Source organism: Thamnophis sirtalis, unplaced genomic scaffold, assembly GCF_051295495.1.
Source record: "Thamnophis sirtalis isolate CommonGarterSnake01/CBP01778 unplaced genomic scaffold, rThaSir2_p1.2 scaffold_8, whole genome shotgun sequence".
Taxonomy (NCBI): domain Eukaryota; kingdom Metazoa; phylum Chordata; class Lepidosauria; order Squamata; family Natricidae; genus Thamnophis; species Thamnophis sirtalis.
This window is the reverse complement of record NW_028261388.1, coordinates 38,403,624-38,427,147: the sequence shown is the minus strand read 5'-3', so window position 1 is coordinate 38,427,147 and position 23,524 is coordinate 38,403,624. Positions and strand designations below refer to the sequence as shown.

General features: G+C 33.1%; 1 protein-coding gene across 5 annotated transcripts in view; it reads left to right on the top strand.

The window, feature by feature from the left end:
* Positions 1-21,012, top strand: part of DCAF6 (DDB1 and CUL4 associated factor 6) — a 45,751-nt gene extending 24,739 nt beyond the window's left edge. For 2 of the 5 annotated variants that reach the window (XM_014063836.2, XM_014063834.2), the window contains exons 11-21: positions 2,596-2,763; positions 5,866-5,977; positions 7,884-7,999; positions 9,146-9,229; positions 9,664-9,982; positions 13,787-13,825; positions 16,558-16,696; positions 17,036-17,192; positions 19,623-19,711; positions 20,132-20,237; positions 20,579-21,012. In XM_014063836.2, the coding sequence (XP_013919311.2) occupies positions 2,596-2,763; positions 5,866-5,977; positions 7,884-7,999; positions 9,146-9,229; positions 9,664-9,982; positions 13,787-13,825; positions 16,558-16,696; positions 17,036-17,192; positions 19,623-19,711; positions 20,132-20,237; positions 20,579-20,643 (1,394 nt within the window). In that variant the 3' untranslated portion in view covers positions 20,644-21,012. The remainder of the gene's footprint in view (positions 1-2,595; positions 2,764-5,865; positions 5,978-7,883; positions 8,000-9,145; positions 9,230-9,663; positions 9,983-13,786; positions 13,826-16,557; positions 16,697-17,035; positions 17,193-19,622; positions 19,712-20,131; positions 20,238-20,578) is intronic. The other 3 variants (XM_087721473.1, XM_014063837.2, XM_014063835.2) reach the window with 3 other exon arrangements.
* The last annotated feature ends 2,512 nt before the right edge of the window (positions 21,013-23,524 follow it).

The window sequence follows — 23,524 nt, the reverse complement described above, 5'->3', positions numbered from 1 at the left end:
GGCTTAGATTTAAGCATCAAATTTAGGGTTAAATTTGCTGGGGACTGAAACCATAACAGGCCTAATCAACTATAATAATAAACCTAGTGCCAACTAGGTTTATTGAAGAATCTGTTTTCTTATCATTTTGGAAAATGCTCCTCTAAAGTGCTATTAGGATAACTTGAAAAACACTTAAAGACATACTTATGGGCTTATATCAACTCAATGGAATTTTGGATTACTTTTGTTTGAACTGGTAATTCCCAAATAATGCCCCACATATACTTTTAAAGCAGCTGTTCCTTCAGTTTCAAAACTGGTATAGTATGCTGTATTAATTCTTAGAAAGCAAAATATGGCTTTTATTTAATATTGAATATCACTATAAAACTGTTGCTATATTCTTTCAAATGGATTTAGAGGTAAACATATTTATCAATTGTAGATTTTTCTCAAACATTGCTCTATAGGTTTACAAATGGAACTTAATATGTGCTTTCTCATCAATAGAATTCCTCTGGATGAATATTAGTTTTCTAAATGTGTTATTTGCATAGAGTGAAATAAGTGAGAAAACAGCTACTGCTATTCTATAGACCTTTATTTGTCTAAGTTAACCTGATTGTTTCTGTACTGGAAGTTTAGCTTCTTAACTAATTCTGTTGGCACTGTGAGGTGAACTACATATACCTGGCTTTGTCATCAGGCCTAGGGGGTCTCAGGGCATCAGTGATATCTTGAGGTGACTATTGCCGATCAAATCTCTTGTGTGTGCATTTGTAAAATATGACCATGTTTGACATGTTTTTATACTTTTTGCTGTAAGCCATCCAGAATCACTTCTTGTGAGATGAGTAGCCATATAATTTAACAAATAAACAATAAAAATGTAACAATTAGAATGCAATTTATTTTGAAATTATTTCATGTATTTATATTGTTATATTGTTCAATCCTGTCACAATAAAATTCTAGCATGTGTTCCTTTCCAAGCCAAGGCATTAGAAGACATCTCACAAAAAAGAATATCTTCCAAATAAAAAAATGAAGTTTCCTTTGAGGACATCTCAATTCAACTTTAGTAGATATTCAATTTGTTTTCCTGGCAACAAAGTGACTTCCCATCCCCACCTCCCCAAGTCTAGTATAGGACTGAAATTTCTCAGTTATCTCCCATTCAAATATTGACTCCACCATCCAATCTTTATTATCTTTTTGAGATGGTTTGATAGTGCCATATAACTGGAATCTTCTATATACATTTTAGCAATTAGCTCACTGTGTTGTGGCTGTTATAGCCAAACTATTTTTAAGTGATATATAGTCAGAAAACAAATCAGTTAATGTATTTGAATAAATCTGATGTAAGGTAATTAATACTCCTTCAAATGGTAATGCTTTAAATATTATTTAAATTGGATGGTTACTAAGAAAAGGTATTGCCTAGAGGAGAATAATTTGTTGCAGTAATTGTCATTGTTTTATTAGTTCAAGTGATGTGAAATGTTTAATTCTTTTTTTTCTGCTCTTATTTTTAATCCATATTTCCAAAAAGTGTCATGAAATCAATACAGCAAAATAATAGTGGTCTGAAAATAAAGCAATGCATTATTATGCTCTGAATTACATAATGTTAATTCTTTACATAAGATCTATTGTTTTAGTGGTTTTTAGTTTCTCACTTATTCATGTACTAGAACATGAGAACATTATAATATATCAAACAGCAATGGTTTCCTTTCTGCAAATTGAACACTAAAACCTTCTAATTGCCCTATTCCTCCAGGGTGATTACTGCCGAGTATTGGGAAACCTTTTAATATGTTGTGGTTGACTGGAATAGAGAAGTAATTTATTACATTCAGCATAACAGTTGCCTAATCTAATTACTTTCATCATAAAAACAAAAATTATGACAAACAATTATATGTTAGAGTATGCATACTTCATATTTCAGTTTTGTTCTTTATTGACAGAAGGACCAAACCCCAAACTTAAAAACTGACTTGTAAGCAAAACAAAAAAGCAAAAAAAAAACCAAAAAAAAAAAAAAAAAACCCCAGAAACAAAAACATCCTCTCCCTCATTTTAGCATTACACAACTTTTACAGTAGTGTGCTTTATCACAGTCACATTAAATAGGGCTGCATAGCTACATTTTATATTGTAATTTACAACCTAAAATTTTGATGGCAACTTGGATATTTAGGCTTCAATTTTGCCCACATACTAATTGATCTCTTAATTCCCAATGAACATCGTTAGAGTAGAAACAGTCATATGCGTGGAAGTTGTACAGGAAATTATCATGCATATTTTTTTTTGCGTCTTCATGGTTATATGTTTTTTTATTTTATAGAACTTAACTGACTTAGCAGTTGAGGAAGTCGAGCTAGGAAACATGGATAATGAGCATAATTTTCATACTTAAGAAAAAAATAATAAACCAAGTAAAGCACATTTTGCCTCTGTGCTGATTTTAATAGTCTGCTTTTAAAAATGAAATTTGATGCTTGTATTCTCTACATAATATCTATTACCTTGCTCTTTAGTCATATTCTTTTTATCTTACGTTCTATGCCTGTTTCTTTTTTACACCCTTTTTCCTGTCAGAATTAATGGCACCTGAGTTAGCTATACTCCGTAGGGGCCTGCAGCGGCTGAGGCTTAAGAAGGCTGAACAGCAGAGACAGCGAGAGCTAGCGGAGGGTTCAGCACAGCAGTCCGCCAGCTCTGATCAGTCTTCCCCTAAGGGATCCTCACAGGACCCTCAGCCTACAGGTTGTCATTTGTCAAGGTTTATTAAGCAGCTAATGTAGTTACGTAGTTTGTGCTGCTGTTGTTTGCTCAAGACGCTTTCCCTCAGGAACAAAATAGTGTATGCAGTTGCTGCTTGCCTGTTGCATTTGTTAGTATTTATCATCACACAGTTAACTGACTAATACTTGGCTGTATTGTTCTTTACCTCTATAACACTTTTTAGTTAAGGATATGTCATGTTTGGATAAAATATAATTTAAACAAAAACACACTGTTTGAGCATAATCAGTTGTATTGTTAAGGCCCTTCTATTCCAACCTGAGGAATTGAAAGAATTCATTAACCCCAGTGCCAGCGTTTAACTAGGCTTAGTTAAACTTTGTTAAGTATTTCCTGGAATGGGAGCTCAAGAAAAACTATCTCACTTCATTTCTGCTAAAACTGCAACGGTAGCTTTTGAAATCAACCAGGAATTATGTATGATTTTCTAAGATTGTTGTTTGGGTATCTGATCTGAGGCTATTTATGGTAAGGCTTCATATTAGGGAAATTCCCCTAGGTTTTTTTCCCATTGTGATTTATAACAATGAAGGGTTTATACATTTTTGGCTTTGTTTTCTTTTATTGGGACGCACAACTCAATTTCACATAAATAACAACTGAATTATAAGAATTTTCCATTTGAAGAAGTAAAAACAACTGTTCAAAACTATAAACTCGTCCTTCTGTTAGGTGGCATTTTCATTTAACTCACAAATTACTAAAAATTGTCTGATGTATTAAAAACCAGTGCATGGTAAAGATAGGTTTGATAGTTTTGCTCTTCGTGTTTTGGATTTTTTAAATAGAAACCTTATAAATAAATATAAATATATATAAGTTTATGAACCATAATCCTTGTTTGAATTGAACTTGAGAAATTCCATGTTGCTTATATAACCATTGATATTAGAACAAACAGAAAATCTTTTTCATGGCTTAACACAATATAAGGTAATAAGCTTTTTAGTATCTTACACCAGATTTTTTTTTTTAAGAACAAGGTTCCAATGGAGCTCTTCCCTCAAAATATTTCAAAGTAGTTCCCTTTTCACTGAGTGACACAACAACATAGAGTGACTGATCTGCACATAAAAATGAGGCCTTTTAGGGCTCGAGTATATGGATGGACCCCTTGACAAACTTCACTTCTTTGAAAGGATTTCTTGAGTCAGGCCTACTGGTGCAGGCTTTTAGATAGGCAGTCTGAAGGTACTACACACTATTAGCAGAATATGTGAATTCAGTTCTACGGTTCACTGAACATCCATAGGCTTTGATACAGTAAATGGACATAGGTATAAAGTATGACTCTTAAGTCATACTTAAGTACTATATGTCAAGTTAGAATACTACATTTTATAGCACTTTTTTGTAAGTGGGCTTGTGCAAAATGTGTCAATCTGTAAGAATTTTATACATTCCTACTTTAAAGTATATTTAAGATTTCAGCTTTATCTTTTTAACAAATATTATGATTTAACTGTCATAATTCTTTCTACAGTATTGCCTTCATTTTCTTAGGTATCTTGTTTAGTAGCAGGGCAATTTTATTCCTCTAGTCATGACATAAGTAAATTTATAAAGAAAAAAAAAGATATTGCAGCCTGTTTTTAGTGCCTTAGCCAGTCTTTTAGAAGAATGCATCTAAGTATTCCTAAGCACTATTCAGGCCCAATAATTTCCTTTAAAATGATGGCATATCATGGAATACTATTATTGCTGCCACACTTTAAGATTTATATATGAGTTGATGAAAATATATTTAAAAATGTATAATATTAAAAGTTCTTGTTTCTTCCTGTTAAGTCAAAATAACATGTAGACATGCAATTATTTTAAGGTAACAAAATCTAGCTTCAGAATTATCAAAGGTAAATATTAAATCATCTGTCTAATTAGATATATCATTGGATGGCGTTACAAATAACTTTTGAGAGACTGTTTTAAATTCAGGTATTTAATTCCTGATATATAGTTCTGATACATTGTATATGTTTGTATGATATAATGGTTAAGAGCTGGCCTACAGACCAGAAGACTGAAAGTTCCAAGCCTCTTTTAGGCATGAAAACCAGTTAGGTGGCTTTTGACCAGTTACTGTGTCACAGAAAAGCCACCTCAAAGGATTTTTGTGGAGAAAGAAGGCAGGAATATGAGTTATGCCCACTGCCTTGAATTTTATATATACGGTATATAAAGGTTTCTTCCATGACTTTTGTTATACAAGTTGAATTTTGTAAAATAAAAACAGTGAACTGTTACAAGTTTCTGGGCTCAATTATGATGATGTGCCCACAAATTGGTATTGTCTCTTAGTAATCACATAGACCAGGATAATGTGACCCAACTTGGCTCCTTGTTCATACAAATTTAGTGGCATTCAGATTGATGCACTGTTATGGGTGGTTGCATATATACATATAATTCAACATTAAGCTTATTTTTAAATATCTAAATTCATAAGTTATAATTGTATTTTACTTAGTTCTTTGTAATAAGAAATTGCGTTTTTATTATTATTCCTCAAAACAAATTGGGCAAGTCATATATAAACAGAAGAGAACTAATGTTTTTAGTCTCTTATCCTGCTGACTCCTAAAGTTTTGTATTAAGTTACAATAAAAATGAAAGTTATTAGTCCTGAGAATATATTCAGCTGCCAAATTAAAATGATAAAGTATATTTAATCTGGAAATGTTAATACAACGTATATAATAAACATTGTTTTTTAAAATATAAAATTGCTCCAGCATTTATTAGTGTAAAAATTATTTATTTGTTTCTAAATTTTAATTTTGTGCCTCCTTGGCTTATTGCCTTTGCAAGCAGGACAGAATTACAAATTTATTATTACATATTACACATTGCACATTAATATTACATATCTTTAAAAGACTAAGGCTAGCACAAGCTAAATAGCACAATTATGTGGGAATTTATTGGTTTTTATACTGGGGTTTTATCTTTGAAAGCCAACTGGTATCACTGTGAGGGAGTTGGGCAGCCATATCATTTTTATCAATCAATCCATCCATCCATCCATCCATCAATCTGTTTGCATTTGTAACATTTCCTTTTTAGATGATGAAAAAGCAAGTCCACGGCCAGGAGCAAGTGAACCTGTTTTAAGTTTACATTATAGCACAGAAGGAACAACTACAAGTACAATTAAATTAGATTTCACTGATGAATGGTAAGTACTTAATGCAAATGTGGGTTATATTTTGAACTGAAACTTTAATTTTTACAACATACCTATGTTATACATATACTAATTATTCAAGTTCTCCCTTAGCCATGAAAGTCAGCTTGGTGACTTTGGGCCAGTCACTCTCTCTCAGCCCAACCCACCTCAAAGAGTTGTGGGGAAAAGAAGAGGAAGTGTGTTCAATATGTCCACCATCTGAGTTATTTGTAAAATTATAAGGGCAGCATACAAATAAATAAAATGAATAATTGGACATCTGATTTCCTTATGTCCCTTGAGTAAACATAGCATTACTTACTGAGACTATATTCCATCCATTCTCTCAATGGTAAAGTCCATTCAGAATACATACATATTAAACAATCTTCTGGAACACTAGTAGGAATGAGGTGAACTATTCCAGGGTACAAGCTATTTCAGAGGAGGAGGTTTATCATCAAGAAGGGCTAAAAGTGACACTCTAGAACAACCCTGTTCATAATCCTACTAGACAGATTGATTCTATTCAGAATAGGCTATCCTGTATATCACCATGTCCTAAACTATAAAGTTATCGATATGAGAAATCCAGTTAGGAAATAGTAGATTACCTGCCTGTAACAACGATTCCTTAAGTGGTTATTTCTGCATACCTAGGTTGTGTTTATGATAAACCCCTGACAGGTATTTTCTATACAAAATGATTTGGGGCAAAATATGTATGTTTCTGGCAATAATCATGATCTCAGACAATTCCATAGGGTTAGGGTCTATAGTATCCATAGGGTTAGCTCTATAGTATCCAAATGATACATTGGACTTATTACAAAGCATCTTTATTTTTCTATAGCAGAAATAGGGCACCCCTCCACCTGCCCCCGAGGAAAGGCTGAAAATACCTGCTACTGCCCCTCCATTTTCTCAGAAGCTGTTTGAGGCTTTTTTTCCAGGCAGGTATCAGTGTCCTCTTGTTGACTAGAACATTGCAACATAACCTGGACAAGGAGCAAGACTTCAGAGAATGCAATTAAGTGTCAGTTATCAACAGATGCTGTGAGGGCTTAAGTTAAGAAATTTCTAAAAGGGCACTCCTATAAGAGAATGCAAAGAGCTTAAAATCTGATTAGTTATCAATTCTAAACCATCGTTCTTATCTGCTCAGAAACAGCCAACTATCTTACATATTTACCACTTCCTGGAATACAGCGAAGATATGATTTATATTATGGGTTTTCACAGAGAAATAAGGTGAAGATAATGACATGATGTCATGATGCAACTTATGTACTTGTGATGCAAGTACCAAACCATGTTGTTTTTGACAACAATGTCATGATGCATGTGTTATCATTTTGACATTGTTGCAGCTTGTTACAAATGCCACTGGTTTAATCTTTATTTCTGTGGTGTCCTTCATGCTGCATAAAACATTGCTCTCTTAGAAGAAGAGGCTTGGATTTCTTTTTATTTTTAATATCAATTGATGTGGATGCTTGTTTACATTTTTGTCATTCCTGCTCTCCTATTCAGGTAAGTCCAAAATAGGATGGAATCGCTCAGCACAGCCATATGACTCTGGTACTATAGTTCACACTCTTAAAGATGTAAGTGCAAACAACTGAGGGGATTTCTTAATAGAAATACTTTCTGTCAAATTGTTTCTCTTCCATCTGAAAATGCACACATTGTTATTCTAATGTAATTTTGTTACTCTTCTGATTTCCATAGACATTTTAATTGTGAGTTTTGATTCCTAATGTTTGAATTTTATATTGCTTTATTTCTGATGATTTTAAAGTGTAGCTCTATTAATCTATAGAGTTGATCTTTTTCTCTATATTTTACAAACTTTTGAAGAATGGGAAAAATGTCTAAAATAATGCAATATGTTGTTGTATGCATTTGTTGCTAGGAGTAGTACAGCTTCAAGTTCTAGAGGAAGTGGAAGTCAGAGCAAAATAGAAGGTCAGGAAGAACCTCTAAGAACTCCAGGTTCAGAAGTACCAACACCAGAGAGTGAAGAATCAAGTAAGATATATCGTAATTTATGCTATAAAAAGCACCATGTTGTATCATTATAACATTGCTGATCTGTTCTCATAGAACTCCAAAATATTTGTTTAGACAGGCCAAATAATATTTTTGTTTCATTTTGGATGCAGAGGACAAGCAAAAATGTACAGTTTAAATCCCAAGCAGCTTACTTTTACATAGAAAGCAGACATTAATTAACATTGTGTATAGTATTCTTTTCTCATTATATCTACTTACATAAATAACTGTTAAAAGCTGAGAGAGTATAATTTTAACAGTATTGTGGAATTACGAATATCAGTAGTTCTTGGTTAAGGCCATTTGAATGATTATTCAAAGTTAAAAAAAGATGGACATTTGACTGGTCCCTAAAATTTCCTCCCTAGATCCCATACAGCACCTACACTGTCTCCCATATTCCCTTACTGGGACTTCTGGCTCTCTCACTTAACTACTCGTGTGTCCTGGGATTATGATGACAACTGGTACTGTTGGGATTGCACTTTATAACCATATCACTTAGCAACAGCAATCCCAATTCCAATTTTCATCATAACGTGAGGACTACTTTACTATATGAGCTGAGCAAAAACTGTTCAGAGAGCTGGAGTTATATGCATTAAATAATCAAGAATTTTCAGAAATTATAATTGTACGTAAGTGCTGTAAAATTCTATCCCTGGAATCACATATAACAAACTTGCTACAACTTTAAATAGATTTTAATAATTGTTTAAATAATAATTTGAGCAGAACATAAATACAGTAAGGTTTATAAAACTAAATCATTACAGATATTTGGAATCTGCAGCAAAAATAAGAATAGGAATCAGATTTTCTTTAATTTTGGATGATAAAGAAATTTGTGCCTGTTTGTAACTCCACATTTTTATAAAGCATATTTTAGCTGTAACTTTTACTTGTCATATGAAATACTAACAGGATCAGTATCAAACACTTAACAGGATTAGAAAATGTTTTTTAAAACATCTGGAAAGCACCATCTTGCCTCTTGTGATGTAAAATATAGTAGACTTTGAAATCATTCTAAATATCATTTATAGTAAAGAGTAGCAAATATTAGAAATGGTTTCTATCTATCTGCAGAATTCATCCATTTTTTAAAATTGTCTTGTTTAGAAATTCCTGAAGAATCACCTGAAGAAAGTACAAATACTGAAGAGCTAATGTCAACAAATGAAAATGCTGATACACCACATTCAGGTATGTAAAATAATTACAGATATATACTGTATGTTAAAGGTAACAGGAATTTTATTTTATTTGGTATTATCAGGTATCAGTAGTTAATAATATTAGGTTTGTTTTATGCTCTTGTCCTATAAATATTTACAATATTTGGAATTAGTTGTGTTGAACTGCCAATTACCTACGATAATATATTATTGTAACTCTCTGCTAATAGTGCATTATCTAACTACTCTCAAAGAACTGCTTTGAGTAAAATAGTTGCGGGAAATGTTGTACCCAAATAGAGCAACAGCTAAAACAAAATTAAATGCTTTTTCACCATTTACAACTATTATACCTCTTAATAGATTGTATCAACTTCATATAGTTCATGTAATTCCTGTTGTTCTTTCCTCTTAAGTATATTCAAAAGTGTTTGATTAACCAAATATTATTTATTCTACCAGAGAATGAAATATCTGACCAGCCTGAAAGTACTATGGAACAAGGAAATGTTCCTGATCTTGATTTACTCTCCCAGACCCCAGGGGAAGATTTATCAGGCAAAACCATGGAACAGCCAGAAAGCTTGAGTCAACAAAGTACAGATTCTTCTACCATCCCAAATAATACCAATAATGAACCTCATTCTCAACCAGATTCCTCAGGACTTGCCACTCATGAAGAATCATCAACAAGAAGTTCTGTTTTCCATGAAACTGATGATAGCGACGATGACCCTGTTCTCATACCTGGTGCACGGTATCGTGGAGGTGTTGGTCATAGGTTAGTATTGTATTTGTTTTCTGTCTTCAAAAACTTTGCAGAATATTTATTCAGATCTCAACATTCTCCTGCTGGCAATTTGCATTGACAGATCATTTCTTCATTTCACCATTTACTCTTGCTATAGCTACAGTTCTGGCTTTCTGTATGTATTTGCACTTGACTTCAGTGACGTTACTGAATATAGTATGTTCTAGATTAAATTTATTCAGTAACTTACTGTATAGTATGGTGCATAGATGCACCAAGGGTGGAGTTCTCTCAGTGTTTCCTAACGGCATCATTTAATGTCTGGGGAGATCCGGTATGTAGATAATTGTCTTGAGAAAGGGCACATCTGTATTAGAAGTACATAGAGTCCAGTGAGGTTTTTGCAGTAGCATTTACACACATTTTATTTGTCTGATTTATATCCTGCCTTTCACATAGCAGCTTAAGGCCCTGTAGGTGGTGTCCCTTCCTCCCTCTTTTCCTCTCATCAAGCCTCTGAGGTGGGTTCAGCTGATACAGAGTGACTGGAACAAAGTCATCCAGCTGACTTTCATGGTTTGGCTGAGAGAGAATGGTCCAGAATTATTCAGGGAACTTACATAGCTGACTACAGATTTGAATCTGTGTTTCTGTGGTGTTTTTAATGTCCTTAACATCTGCACCACACTGGCTGTTACACCTCAAATGGTGTGACTTGAAGCTTGACCAAAAAAGAATATCTGTTAAACTTTCTTCTTTTGTTCAAACCTTCTTTGACTAGTAGAGAGTAGACTGGCGAACATGCATACATATATTCTTACCCATTGTAGATGTACACATACATTGTGAGAGAGCTTTAGTTCCATTTTTTTTTCTAAATATAAAATACGTTGCCATTTTCTTACAAACAATCAAGTTGACTTTTAAAATTTCTAACAGCAAATGCTCCTAGTTCTTCTTCATGTCTTTCGGGAATTTCATTTTCTTTCTGATTTATTTTTTAAAAAAATCTAAAACAAGGGGATTTGGAACAGATAGGTTCTATTATTCATTACGATTAGAAGAAAAGATACTTTATCTATAACTCGGTCATTTTATTATGGTCACAGACCAACATTTAGAGTGTCTATAATTTACTAAATAAGAAAATTATTTTTAAATATTGTTTAAATTCATTCAGAATGGAATAACAGTTTTAATTCAGAGGTTGTACTAAACATTTTTGGGATGTTTAAAAGACCACTAGATGGGGTTATGTGATGTTGGTGAAGCCAGATTTGTTTTGTGTACATTTGATGAGAAGAAGAATGCATTCTTTTTTAACCACGTTAATTTAAGCCTGCTCAGTGCGTACTCTAATATATTGCAATTTTCCCTAACTTGGTGTATTGGAAAACCATGCTATCACTTTTCAGCATTTTGGTTTATATGTTATATGGGCCCTATAAAAATACAGAAAAGTTTGCATTCTGATAGCTGTGAGGGCATACTCGATTTCAATTAAAGCATATTTACAATTGCAGCCTCAAATAATAATGAATGCCAAATTTTAGAGTAATTAAAACATAGATTTTTATTCCTATCAGGATATAATTTCATGATGCAAGCGCCTTCCTTTCATAGTTGCACAGTACATGAAAGTGGTAGTTTGCAAAATGCTGTGAATCATTTATTTTCATATCCCCACCCCCTTGGACACCTGCATACTAACACTAAATACAATCACGCTTATATCGCGATATACAATAGAAATAAAATGTTTCTTTGCAACGTAGCATTTTATTATTACAGATATAAAAATTGATACTACATCATTTAATGTTATTTTTAAATTTTGTTTTGAAAAGTCCCACTGCATTAATAAATTCTGTTTTAGAATCTTAATATATTGTCCACTAAAAATTGCTATAAATTTAAGTTGTATGTTATTCATATACATGTGCATGTTTCAGAAGAATTGAGAAACCCAGTATTGATTTTTAAAAGCAATATTTGGTTTTGTCATAGCTTTTTGGTTCAGTCATTCAGATCTATTCATTCAATCTAGATCTCAATTGGCCGGCCCCATGTTCCTTTTTAGAGCATCAAAAGGTGGCCACAATACAACTTTCTGCATCAAGATAAGTAAAACTGTAATGGAGATAGCCGGGGAAAGGTACATAGTAGAAAAGGCAATTTTTATTTTTTATCATCAGGGAACTCAACTACTGAATCTTCCCAATTTCCTCATCCCAAATCTGCACTTTTTTTGTCTGTAGACTGATATCCATTATAGGGATAAAATTACTCATTACTGAATTTTTCGGAGTATAAGATGCACCTTTTTTCCTCAAAAAAGAGCCTGTAAATCTGGGTGCATCTTATACATTGAATACAGCAATTTATTTGCCTCCCGAAGCACCGCCCCTTCACCAAAATGGCCGTGCATAGCCTTATAGAGGCTGTCAGAGAGCTCCTGGGGGCTGGGGAGGGTAGAAATGAGCAAAAAATGGGCCTTTTTTGCCCCAACCCCCAGCAGAACTCTATAAGGTTTCATAAGGCTATGCATGCAATTTTTTTGACAAAAAATATGCCTGTTTTTGCAAAAAATGGGCGGTTGTTTTGCTCTCCCCCCACCCCGCAGAAGCACTCTGCAAGCCCCCCAAGGCTATTCATGCCTTTCATTTGAAAAAAATCGGGCCCGTTTTCGCGAAAAACAGGGCATTTTTGGGGGGGGGGTTGCAGAATGCAAAAACTTTTTTTCTCTCTTTTGGAAAGCTTTTTAATTAGAGTGATTATTGAGAATTACATTTATCAAGTGCTGTGCCTGCAGAAACAAATCTTAGGTTGTCAGCAATTTCCTTCTCCAGCACATGGATAAATACACCTGGAAACATCTACCTACCTACCTACCTACTCTCTCCCCCTACCTACCTACTGTATTTCTCTCTCTCTCTCTCCCTCAATCTACATACTTACCTACCTACTCTCTCTCTCCCTACCTACCTACTGCATTTCTCTCTCCCTCCCTCCATCTACCTATCTACCTACTATCTCTCTCCCTACTTACCTACTGTATTTTTCTCTCTCCCTCTACCTACCTACCCTCTCTCCCTATGTACCTACTGTATTTCTCTCTCTTTATCCCTCTACCTACCTACTCTTTCTCTTCCTACCTACCTACCATATTTCTCTCTCTCTCTCTCCCTACCTACCTACTGTATTTCTCTCTCTCCCTCTACCTACCTACCTACTTACTTTTTAAAAAAATTGCCTCTTCAAAACCTTGGTGCGTCATACTCTGAAATATACGGTAGTTATTAATGATTTGCTGCAGTTTGATACCACAATATTTAGCTCTTTAATTTATGATTACAATTCCAGTTCTTTTTTCTGTTGGATTTGTAAGACACATCCATAATCTGATCAGATCTCCATATCCAGCCTAATGACTGAATTCTTCAAGAGCAATAGGATTTAAGCACACTGCTAAAAGATTTAGAATGAAGTCATCTCAGGACCTAGATTGCTGTAATAGTAACACGGTTTTTCTACAGTGATTCTCTGTTAATTGTCACTACTAAATGCAAAACAAAAATGTTTTCTTTCACTTTTTATTTTGAACACAAACCATGTATTTGAAAACAACATAGGTACTGAAGAATTAATGGTGATTTTACAGGAAAATGTGTTGCTTCTGGGCCCAGTAAAAATAAATCAGTTATTAATACTTAGAATATTATGAACATTGAAATCAAATGGTTAACTTGGCCTGAGAATGCAGTTTTTTTTCTTTAAAAATAATTCATATAACATTTTTTCTTGAATGACTTTAGCTGTTATTCCTTTTGCTAGATATAACAGAGGAACAGCAGTAGGTGATAGAATAATGAGGTAATTCAAAATTCCCATTCTATAAGCAATTCAATTTTTAAAAAAATGATTGGTGCAGTATCTAACTATGTTAGTGGTTATATTACCTGTTTTAAATCTACTAAACTACATATAAAGGATGTTACGAAGCAATGATTTAGCTGCATGTTGTGCCCCGGAATATTAAGAAGAAAATGTGTACAGTTTTAATAACTTTATTAATATCATTTATTGGAAATGATTGTATAAAAACATAGGGAAAATCAAATCCAGCCTTTCTTTTTCCCTTTTTAAGCACGTAGCATATTTTGCATGAACCACTGCTAATATGAGTTTGAATTAATTTTTTTTGATTGATCATCAACTGTTTAATGTTGTTTTCCAACTGTAATAGTAGACAAATTTAAGAATAACTGTAAAATGTGAGTTGGGAACCAAATGAGTATACATTGAGATTTAGCATTTAACATTATTAAGTTTATTCTTAGAAAATATCTCTACCTTCAAACTTCTGAAAATTCAAAAATTAGCTTAGTAGTTATGTATTATGTAAAATTTTCAATTTAAGACTGTTCATAATTTAATGCCCAAACTGCTTTTTAAACTTCTGGGGGATTTAAAGTTATATAGAAAATGTAAGCATATATGTCTTTGGTTCCTAGCCACATGCTAAAAGCTGGAAAATCTGTATAATTTGCTTCTGATCATAGGGTATCTGATTATGCTAAAGAAGGTTTGGAAGTATATAGTTGCCTATTGTCTTGACCTTCTTGACTTTATGCATACTAAATACATAGCATAGTCCACAAAAGGTTTAAGCCTGTATCCATAGCTAGTTAATTCCTGCCATCTGACAAAAGTACAGAGAGGATAAGAACTGTAACATCATCCGGGCAAACAGGTCAGAGATTCCTGATAGCAGGTATGGTACAGCTTGATGCATTCAGGTTAACGAGATTGTGCTCCAGATTCCCTCAACTTCTGTTCAGGAATAGCTGAGTCTACGGTGTGTAGCTCTGATTAAAAAAGTTGGCTTTGGAAAAGTCACCATTGCTTCACTCTTTATCCATATTTGGGAGAGTTCATCTATTTTGTCTCTGTCTAGTCCTTTATTCATAGGCGTCATTATTTTGGGGAACTAGGTGGCTCTGGCTTGATGCAACATCCACATCCTCAGGTCAGAATCTGAATCATCTTGACTGGGTTTTATCTTCTTAAAGTTGCTTGGACATTTTTCCTCAGGAATGGGTGAAGAGGAAATGAAGGAACTCTTCCACTTCTTTTTCATCCTTATCCTAAACTATATATTAACATGTTTTGCAGGGCCCTTGACATATACATACATACATTCAGGCTCGATAGCTTAAAACCACATTAATAGGTGATGAAGGTATCTTTTAAAATAAGTTTAAAAACAAACAAAAACGAAATCTTCAGAGTACCAGAGAATGAGATCTTGAAAACAAATATTTTGCTTCCACATGTTGAATCTTTAATTTAAAATATGTTTTACTGACAAACATTTAGAATATCTGATAATTTTATGTGATTAGAATGAAATACATGTGTATGTTTGAAATTGGATTAAATGAGGAAGAAGTTAAAGAAAACATGTCAAGTTTGAACAGAATACAAATAACATGAGACAAATGTACTGGGCAAATATTTTTAATAGCCAAATCTGCATTTAATTATTACTGGCTGGGGCTGAGGGGAGATTCAGGAAGAAATAACATTGTGATTGTTTTGCAATTTGTTGCTCAGTTTCACTGGTGTAATATTTGGGGTTCTCCAGAAACTGCAAAAAGGTACATTCCATTAGCCCATACTGCCCTGTCTGTCTGCCTATCATGCCACTCATCTTGTGTAGAGGTGACTTTAGGCAGTTTATAACCAATAAAAGCAACAAGACAAAACATTAAAACAATATTAAGACTAAAATTGACTTAAGAATTAACAAAGATGGCAAAGAAAGAGCAAGATGTTCACAGGCAGGAGGCAGGGTCTTATCTTAGTCTATTAACTTCCTTCCGTATGGTGAGCCCCTTTCTAGTTCATCCCCCCCAAAAAAAATCCTTTAATCATTCAACTCAGCTACTTCCAAACAATATCAAATAATGTCATTACACTACCACCCCCAAAGTTTGTGTACTCTGGTTTTACAAAAGCTACTCAGCAACCCCAAACTGAATCTTCAAATCACATCAAGCAATTAAAAATTGTTCCACTATCTTCACAATGTGCCCAAATTATGCCACCTAATTTGGTAATTATCCCCAGTTTAAGAACAACTATCCTAAGTATTCATTTTCCATATTACAAGACAACATTGTTTTTCAGGCATATATATTCAATGCCCCCCCTTTCTATTGCCTTACTTTCCTATATGGGGACTACTGGTGAAGCATTCTCACATACAGCCATTCTTCCCTTACCTCAATACTGGGCCATGCTTTAGTTATTTCTTTCCTTAAGGATTTACAGAGTTTTCTAGGGTTCATCTATCAGATGCTCATATTTAACATGGCTATTCTGTTTCAAAATTTACTTACAACTGACCATAGGATTTGCTTGCTTAATGATTTACTGTCTTCTTGTCTATTTCTAGATGCTGCAGAATGTTCTTTTTCTATGTCAGTGGGAAGGCAGGGTACCAGTTACTCTGTAACTGAAAATACCAGTCTTTCTGTCCATAAAATGAGGCTGTTATGTAACTTTCTGATAATACCAGTCTTTCTGTTCATAATCTACAGACGATCTGCTGTTGCTCGCATCCAGGAACTTTTCAGACGAAGAAAAGAAAGAAAGGAAATGGAAGAATTAGAAACACTAAATATTAGACGCCCTTTAATAAAAATGGTTTATAAAGGTCATCGGAACTCACGGACAATGGTACCTCATTTCTGTTAAATATTGCTATACTATCTATCTTATAAATTATTTGTTTTTGCTTTTTAATATTATATTTATTTTCAAAGCATAATCCAAGCTACTTGAACAAAAATAACTTTGTCTCTATAAATTTTTCCAACTTTGGTCATAATAAATTGTAATTATCTAAACATTAAATGTGAGAGCTTTCTCTTCTGCTAATAAGAATTAACAAGCCTCTGTTCAGGCCCAGCTTGTCTCTGATTTAGAAAACAGATTGAATGATTTCATGTTCAGGTTTCTCAATGATGCTTCTTAAACATAAAATAAAGTGCCTCAATTGTATTAATTTACCTGTAGATAAAAGAAGCCAATTTCTGGGGTTCTAACTTTGTAATGAGTGGTTCAGATTGTGGACACATCTTCATCTGGGATCGACATACTGCTGAGCACCTGATGCTGCTGGAAGCAGATAATCATGTAGTGAACTGTCTGCAGCCACATCCATTTGATCCAAGTAAGACTGCCTCCATCCGTAATAGACAATTCCACTGTATCTTGTATGTCCCTTATAAAGTTGGCTGGTGCAAAAATGATGAAATGTGCATTGCAAGGTAATCCAAACCCCCAGTTCATCTTCTTGCATCCTGACATTTGAAGCATGAACATTACAAGTAGACTTCGACTTACAACAGTTTGTTTAGTGACTGTTTGAAGTTTCAAAGACACTGAAAAAAGTGACGTGTGACACGATTCAGACACTTGTCAGTTGACTCATATTTATGATGGTTCCAGTGTCCTAGGGTCATGAGATCACCTTTTGTGACCTTCTGACAAGCAAAGTCAATGGGGAAGCAAGATTCACTTAACAACCATGTTACTAAAATAACTGCTGTGATTCACTTAACAACTGTGACAAGAAAGGTCATAAAATGGAGCAAACCTCACTTAACAAATGTCTCATTTAGCAACAGAAATGTTGGGCTCAGTTGTGGTTGTAAGTCGAGTACTACCTGTAGTTGTATTTTGTGCTGTCAAATAGCAGCCTGTGAATATCATCTGTTTTTGTCTTTACTTCTCTTAACTGGTATAGGGAAAATTCACCTTGCCTCTATTCCATGAATTGCAAATCCTTTCTTGTGCTACAGTCCATCAGGACCCTATTTCAAAAGAAAACAGAACTGATATTCAGTTGGAGTGGAAAACCAATGATTTAAATATTTTTCATATTTTAATTTTCCATCATGAATATAAACGTGTTCCGTGGTTTAAAAGTGGAAATCACACAGTCTTCATTGGAGTAACTGAAAAGTCAACCAGAGACTTTACAAAATAGTAAAGCAATGTTATAAATATAAAGGATACCCCTTGAAGAATTCTAAAGTTGGATAAAAAACTTCTCCCTGGAATAGTAAAGCAGTATACTTGGCTTCAACAAAGCATACAAAAATAAACCAAACACTTAAAAATAATAAAATTAAATATATGAGCAAAATTACCAATCCTTCTCCTAGATGTGACATCCATTGTGACTATAGTTACAAGTTAGGACTGTGTCACAGCTACCTGGAAGGCATGTGCCTCTGAGAAGATATAGGTCTTATTCTATATTGAATAACACAGAATCCTTCTGATGAAGGCTAATTTAGGGCTAAAGTTTAATTCTATTATTCAAAATATCCTAAATGGTTAAACCGATTAGTTATTACCCTTCCTATATTACAATGCTCAATCATAGCTAACATGCTATCCCCACAGTTTTATTTGAAAGGAGAATGTAGAAATATTTTTAAAAGAATAGCAACTAGTGTAACCATTTAGGATATTTTGACTTAAACTTTTCCTTAAGTTAACCTTCATCATTCAGCCATGAGTTGTTTCCAATGTTTTTCTTCAACATTTTCTTACTTTATATATAATAATATAATATAATATAATATAATATAATTATAATATAATATAATATAATATAATATAATTATAATATAATATAATATAATATAATATAATATAATATAATATAATATAATATAATATAATATAATATAATATAATATAATATAATATAATAATATAATATGTCTAAAATATAATTGCAATTCTGTTAGTATCAGAATACAGGGGACTATTGGGCTGTATAGAAATTAATAATTCTATTGAAACAATTTAATTGTTAAAAAAGCAAATAAATCAAATATTTTTTTTAAATTAATGTTTAATTAAATTAAATAAACTTGTTATTAAGTCGGAGAGCCAGTTCCGGAAGACATGCACATTTGCCTGGTAAATTTTCTCTGCTGTTGACTGCATTTACTTAGTTATTCCTGAGATTTTAAAAAAATGCTTTTGTATCAAGGTATTTGCATATTTGTTAATGTGAGATATGTTCCTGTTCTTTGTTTTTTGATAATATTCCTTTCCATATCTTGAAGGATATTGCAGGATAGGGATCGCTTATCTAGCTTAATGAATATTTTTTTTAAAAAAAATTCTAAAATGCAGGTAGACTTATGAGCACAACTGAGCCCAAAATTTCCATTTCTAAACAAGACAGTTAAGTAAATTTTGCCCATTTTACGACCTTTCTTGTCACAGTTGTTAAATGAATCACAGCAGTTAAGTTAGAAACATGATTGTTAAATGAATCTGGCTTTCCCATTGATTTTGCTTGGCAGAAGTCGCAAAAAGTGATCATATCATTCTGGGATACTGCAGCCATCGTAAATACATGCCAGTTGCCAAGCATCTGAATTTTGATCACATGACCACAGGGAAAAACACTCATAAGTCACTTTTTCAGTGCGATTGTAACTTCAAACAGTCACTAAAGGAATGGTTGTAAGTCAAGGACTATTGATAGCTAATGATGTAGCAGAGTACTATCAAATGCTATTTATATTTACAGAGCTTTACAGTGTTTTCTAATATATTTCTAACAATTGTTTAGTTTTAGCTTCATCGGGTATTGATTATGATATAAAAATCTGGTCACCACTAGAAGAATCCAAGATTTTTAATCGGAAACTTGCTGATGAGGTAAGATGTTCTTTTGCTCTAATATCAAACCTATGATAAAAGTGATAACTCTTTTTCAAATTAAGTTATTTATATTTGAGCAAATTAACCTGTTGTATCTCTAATATCTATAATTTAGAAAGTAGTACTGTTTTCATAGCTGCATTACCCTAAAAATATCATAAGTTAACCTTAGGATAATATGGAAGTGGATTATAAAGTTTATGCAACATGATTTGAGACATCATTAAAGTATACATAAAACTTTAGCAATTAACAATTCATTTCAGTGGTTGTACATCATACAAAATTCAAATTGGCTAGATTTGTTTGCTAAATATGAGCCATTACTGAGATAAAGTCATTGTTGTGTATTAAAATTGGCCAAGAAAACAACCCTCTATTAAATTCTTATTTAATTGCCATTCAACTCTTTGGTAGGTTATAACTCGAAATGAATTAATGCTGGAAGAAACTAGAAACACAATTACTGTTCCAGCTTCTTTTATGTTAAGGATGTTGGCATCTTTGAATCACATACGAGCAGGTAAGATCGCTCCAGACATGCTTTCTTATGAGACATACTTTCTTAATTTCTTTTATTACATCCTCCTCTTCTTGGATATTTATAAATGTAAGCATAAAGGCCACTTTACATGCAAGCTGCCTTTTGCCAATAGGACTCAACCATTGAACAGAATTTTATATTTGGGTAGTAGATTTTATTAAGGCACTACTTTAAATTAAGAAAGCTTTGCATATTTTTATTCTTGCATTTTCTTTCTGATATTTATTGAAATATTTATAGAACCAATGTATGTTATATTCCATTTAAAAATGACTGTAAGAATACATTTGTCTTTAAAATATGGCTTTTATATCTCATAGACCGGCTGGAAGGTGACAGGTCTGAAGGGTCTGGCCAAGAAAATGAAAATGAAGATGAAGAGTAATTGGCTATTTTCTGGAAACAACAAAATGTCATGAAATTTGTATAACTCGTGAATTATATTTTTCCTTACAAAGCTTTAGTGCAATTTTAAGGTTTTGCTTTGGGTAATCTAACATTCTGATTTTTGAATGTGTGTGCATGACTTGTGAGAGTGTGCAAGTTAAAAAAGCAAAATGTTTTTAAAATATTTTGCCATGTATGAGGAGTGCTAGACAATGCAAAGTGCAATATTTTCCCTTAACTTGCAAATATGGGAGCTTGGATCAATGTTAAAATAACTTACCTAATAGTAAAAACATTGGTTCAAATAAATTTCTATACCTGCTATTTGCATGTTTATTGCTTTCTATTAAAAGATGTGGTTGTTTTACATTTGTGTTTGTCTTTTCACTATGACTGTACATAGCAAACCAACCAACCTATTAGAATACATTACATTCTTACTATTAGAGTGATTCCATTCCTCCTTCCCAAGTGATCTTCTATGGTTAATCTTTAAAAGGTTAATCTTTTTAAAAGAAAACATGAGAATTTCATTTCTTTTATTCACTGCAAGTGTTGGAATGAAATAATTTTATATTAAGGTATTTATAAAATCATGCTAATATTCCTTATAAAAGCAGTTTGTTACATATGTATTTGTGCATTTGTGTACACACACAGATAATATACGTTGCCATATCACTCTTGCACTTTATATCAGTTATAAAATACAATATGTCCTGAGTAAAAGTTAAAATAAACTTAGCATTGAAAGTAATATGGAACAATTCATAAATTTTCATGCCATCTGTGTGCATTGGCATGCTAATCTTCTCTCTGTAATACATGTCTTGTCAAAGTATAGCATAGAGTGCTGCTGGAAGAGTAATTACAAGGTCATTCTTTGTGTAGATACAATCATATAGGCTTACAATGAAAGTCTGTGCTAGCAAACCTAAGCTCCACTAATATTATTGTAAACAAAATAATAAAAGGATGCCAGGTGGTCTTTAGATGAGTGCTTCCTAACCATAGTGATCCACAATGCGTTGCAAATAATCCCTTTGGTAATGACAAAAGGAAAATATTTTTTTTAAATAGCTAAACATTATGAGAGTATTACATTTCATAACAGGATATTCTTTCTGGAAATCACAATTGTATTTTTGCCAAACTTTTGCAAGATTACAGATGGGAGCATCATAGTCTTGTGACAGTTCACAGTTCATTATTGTTTTTTTAATTTAATTTCGGAGCATCCACGAACACCAACTTCAGGGCCTGTTGTCACATACTATGTTGTATTTATTAAAAGCCTTATATGCATGGATCCACATAAAGGAAAAGACTACTATTACTATTTTAGTCTATTGTTTCCTCCCCCCCAAAAAAATTTTGTACTGAAATCATTTTATTTTATACATTTTATATCTGAATACTGGGCTTTGAAAATCAAATCTGCTAAAGTCATTTGGGTTATTTTTCAAAATAATATCTCAATTCTGCAGAATGTTTATTTCAGTTTATATAACTGAAATAAATCTAAAAATTCCTAATGGATTATCATATGCATAATCAGCAACTGTGATTTAAAAAAACATTGCATAGTATCACCAACAACATTACAATTGTATAGGCTCTGTCACATCTTTGGATCCCCAAGGCCGTTAACAAAAACCATGACTTGAAGGCCTTGCAAAAGTCCAGCAGTATTGGGGCTAATCTAATCTCTCGAGTGATGTTCCAAAGGGTTGGTATTTAGCTAGATTTATCTCCTAGCCAGTGAGAAAGAAGTCATATTCCATAGAGGGAAGTGAGAATGGCCTTGAAGGACATGAAGAGGAGCTACTATCAAGGCAATGGTCAGATCTGGGGCCTTATCCCAGATGGAGAAAGTAAATATCTCAGACAAGTCCCTGCCCCATGGAAGATAACGGAAGGGAGGAGGGAAGTGCATTTAGACATATGAGTTTCTATTACTATAGCTTTACAATAAAACTGCTGACCTAGATGGCATTGTACGTTGAACGGCTGACGTATACAAACAAGATTTGTCCATTGTAGTATGCAGAAATCACAGCCTACATATAAATCCATATTCTAGGAGTAAACTTCCTAGCTTTGATATAGTAGAACCGAGGCAGGCAAATATTGCAGTCTCTTTCAGAATATGCATAAGACCACAAAATCAGTTTCTTTTCTTTATCTAACGTGTACAATAACAAGAATGCTGGCTCTGAGGCAAAGAAAGGTAGTCCTTTCAAGATAACCTCATTTGGATGCAATACATTAATACATGTTTTAGTTAAATATTTGGTTTTCTCCTTAGAGGAGAGATTAAGAGAATAAGCATAATGGGTGAAAAGAAAAGACAATGTTGTATATTTAAAGTAAAAAAGGAAAGGTTGAATGGACTATACCTTGATGACCTTTTTTAAGAGGGTTGGTCTAGTCCTCTTGATTACTTCTAAATAAAATACATTTTTAAATAAATGAAATAAAAGCTGAAGCATGTGACATAGTGCAGCAAGAGATGGGAGTGTGGATAAAGCTAGCACCCTTAAATAACTCTCTGCTCTTAGTTCTTTCTGTTCTTAGATATTTTATAATCATCGTATTTGCATTGGTGAGATGAACAGTTTCAAATTATAATGCTACAACAATCTGGCAGTAACATCTGGATCAAAGTAACAACCTCTTCAAATTTAATTTGGCATACAGCTATTTTGATGGTTAGGATCACTCCGGAGAACATCCATCACCTTTTCATACAAATGAACGAACATAACTTATCTTTCAGTGTTTGAAATAAATTCTTGTTATCTTTACTGGATTCTACACATGATATACAGTATCTGACAATTAAACATGATACTGATGGGCTAAATTGGAAAGGTAAG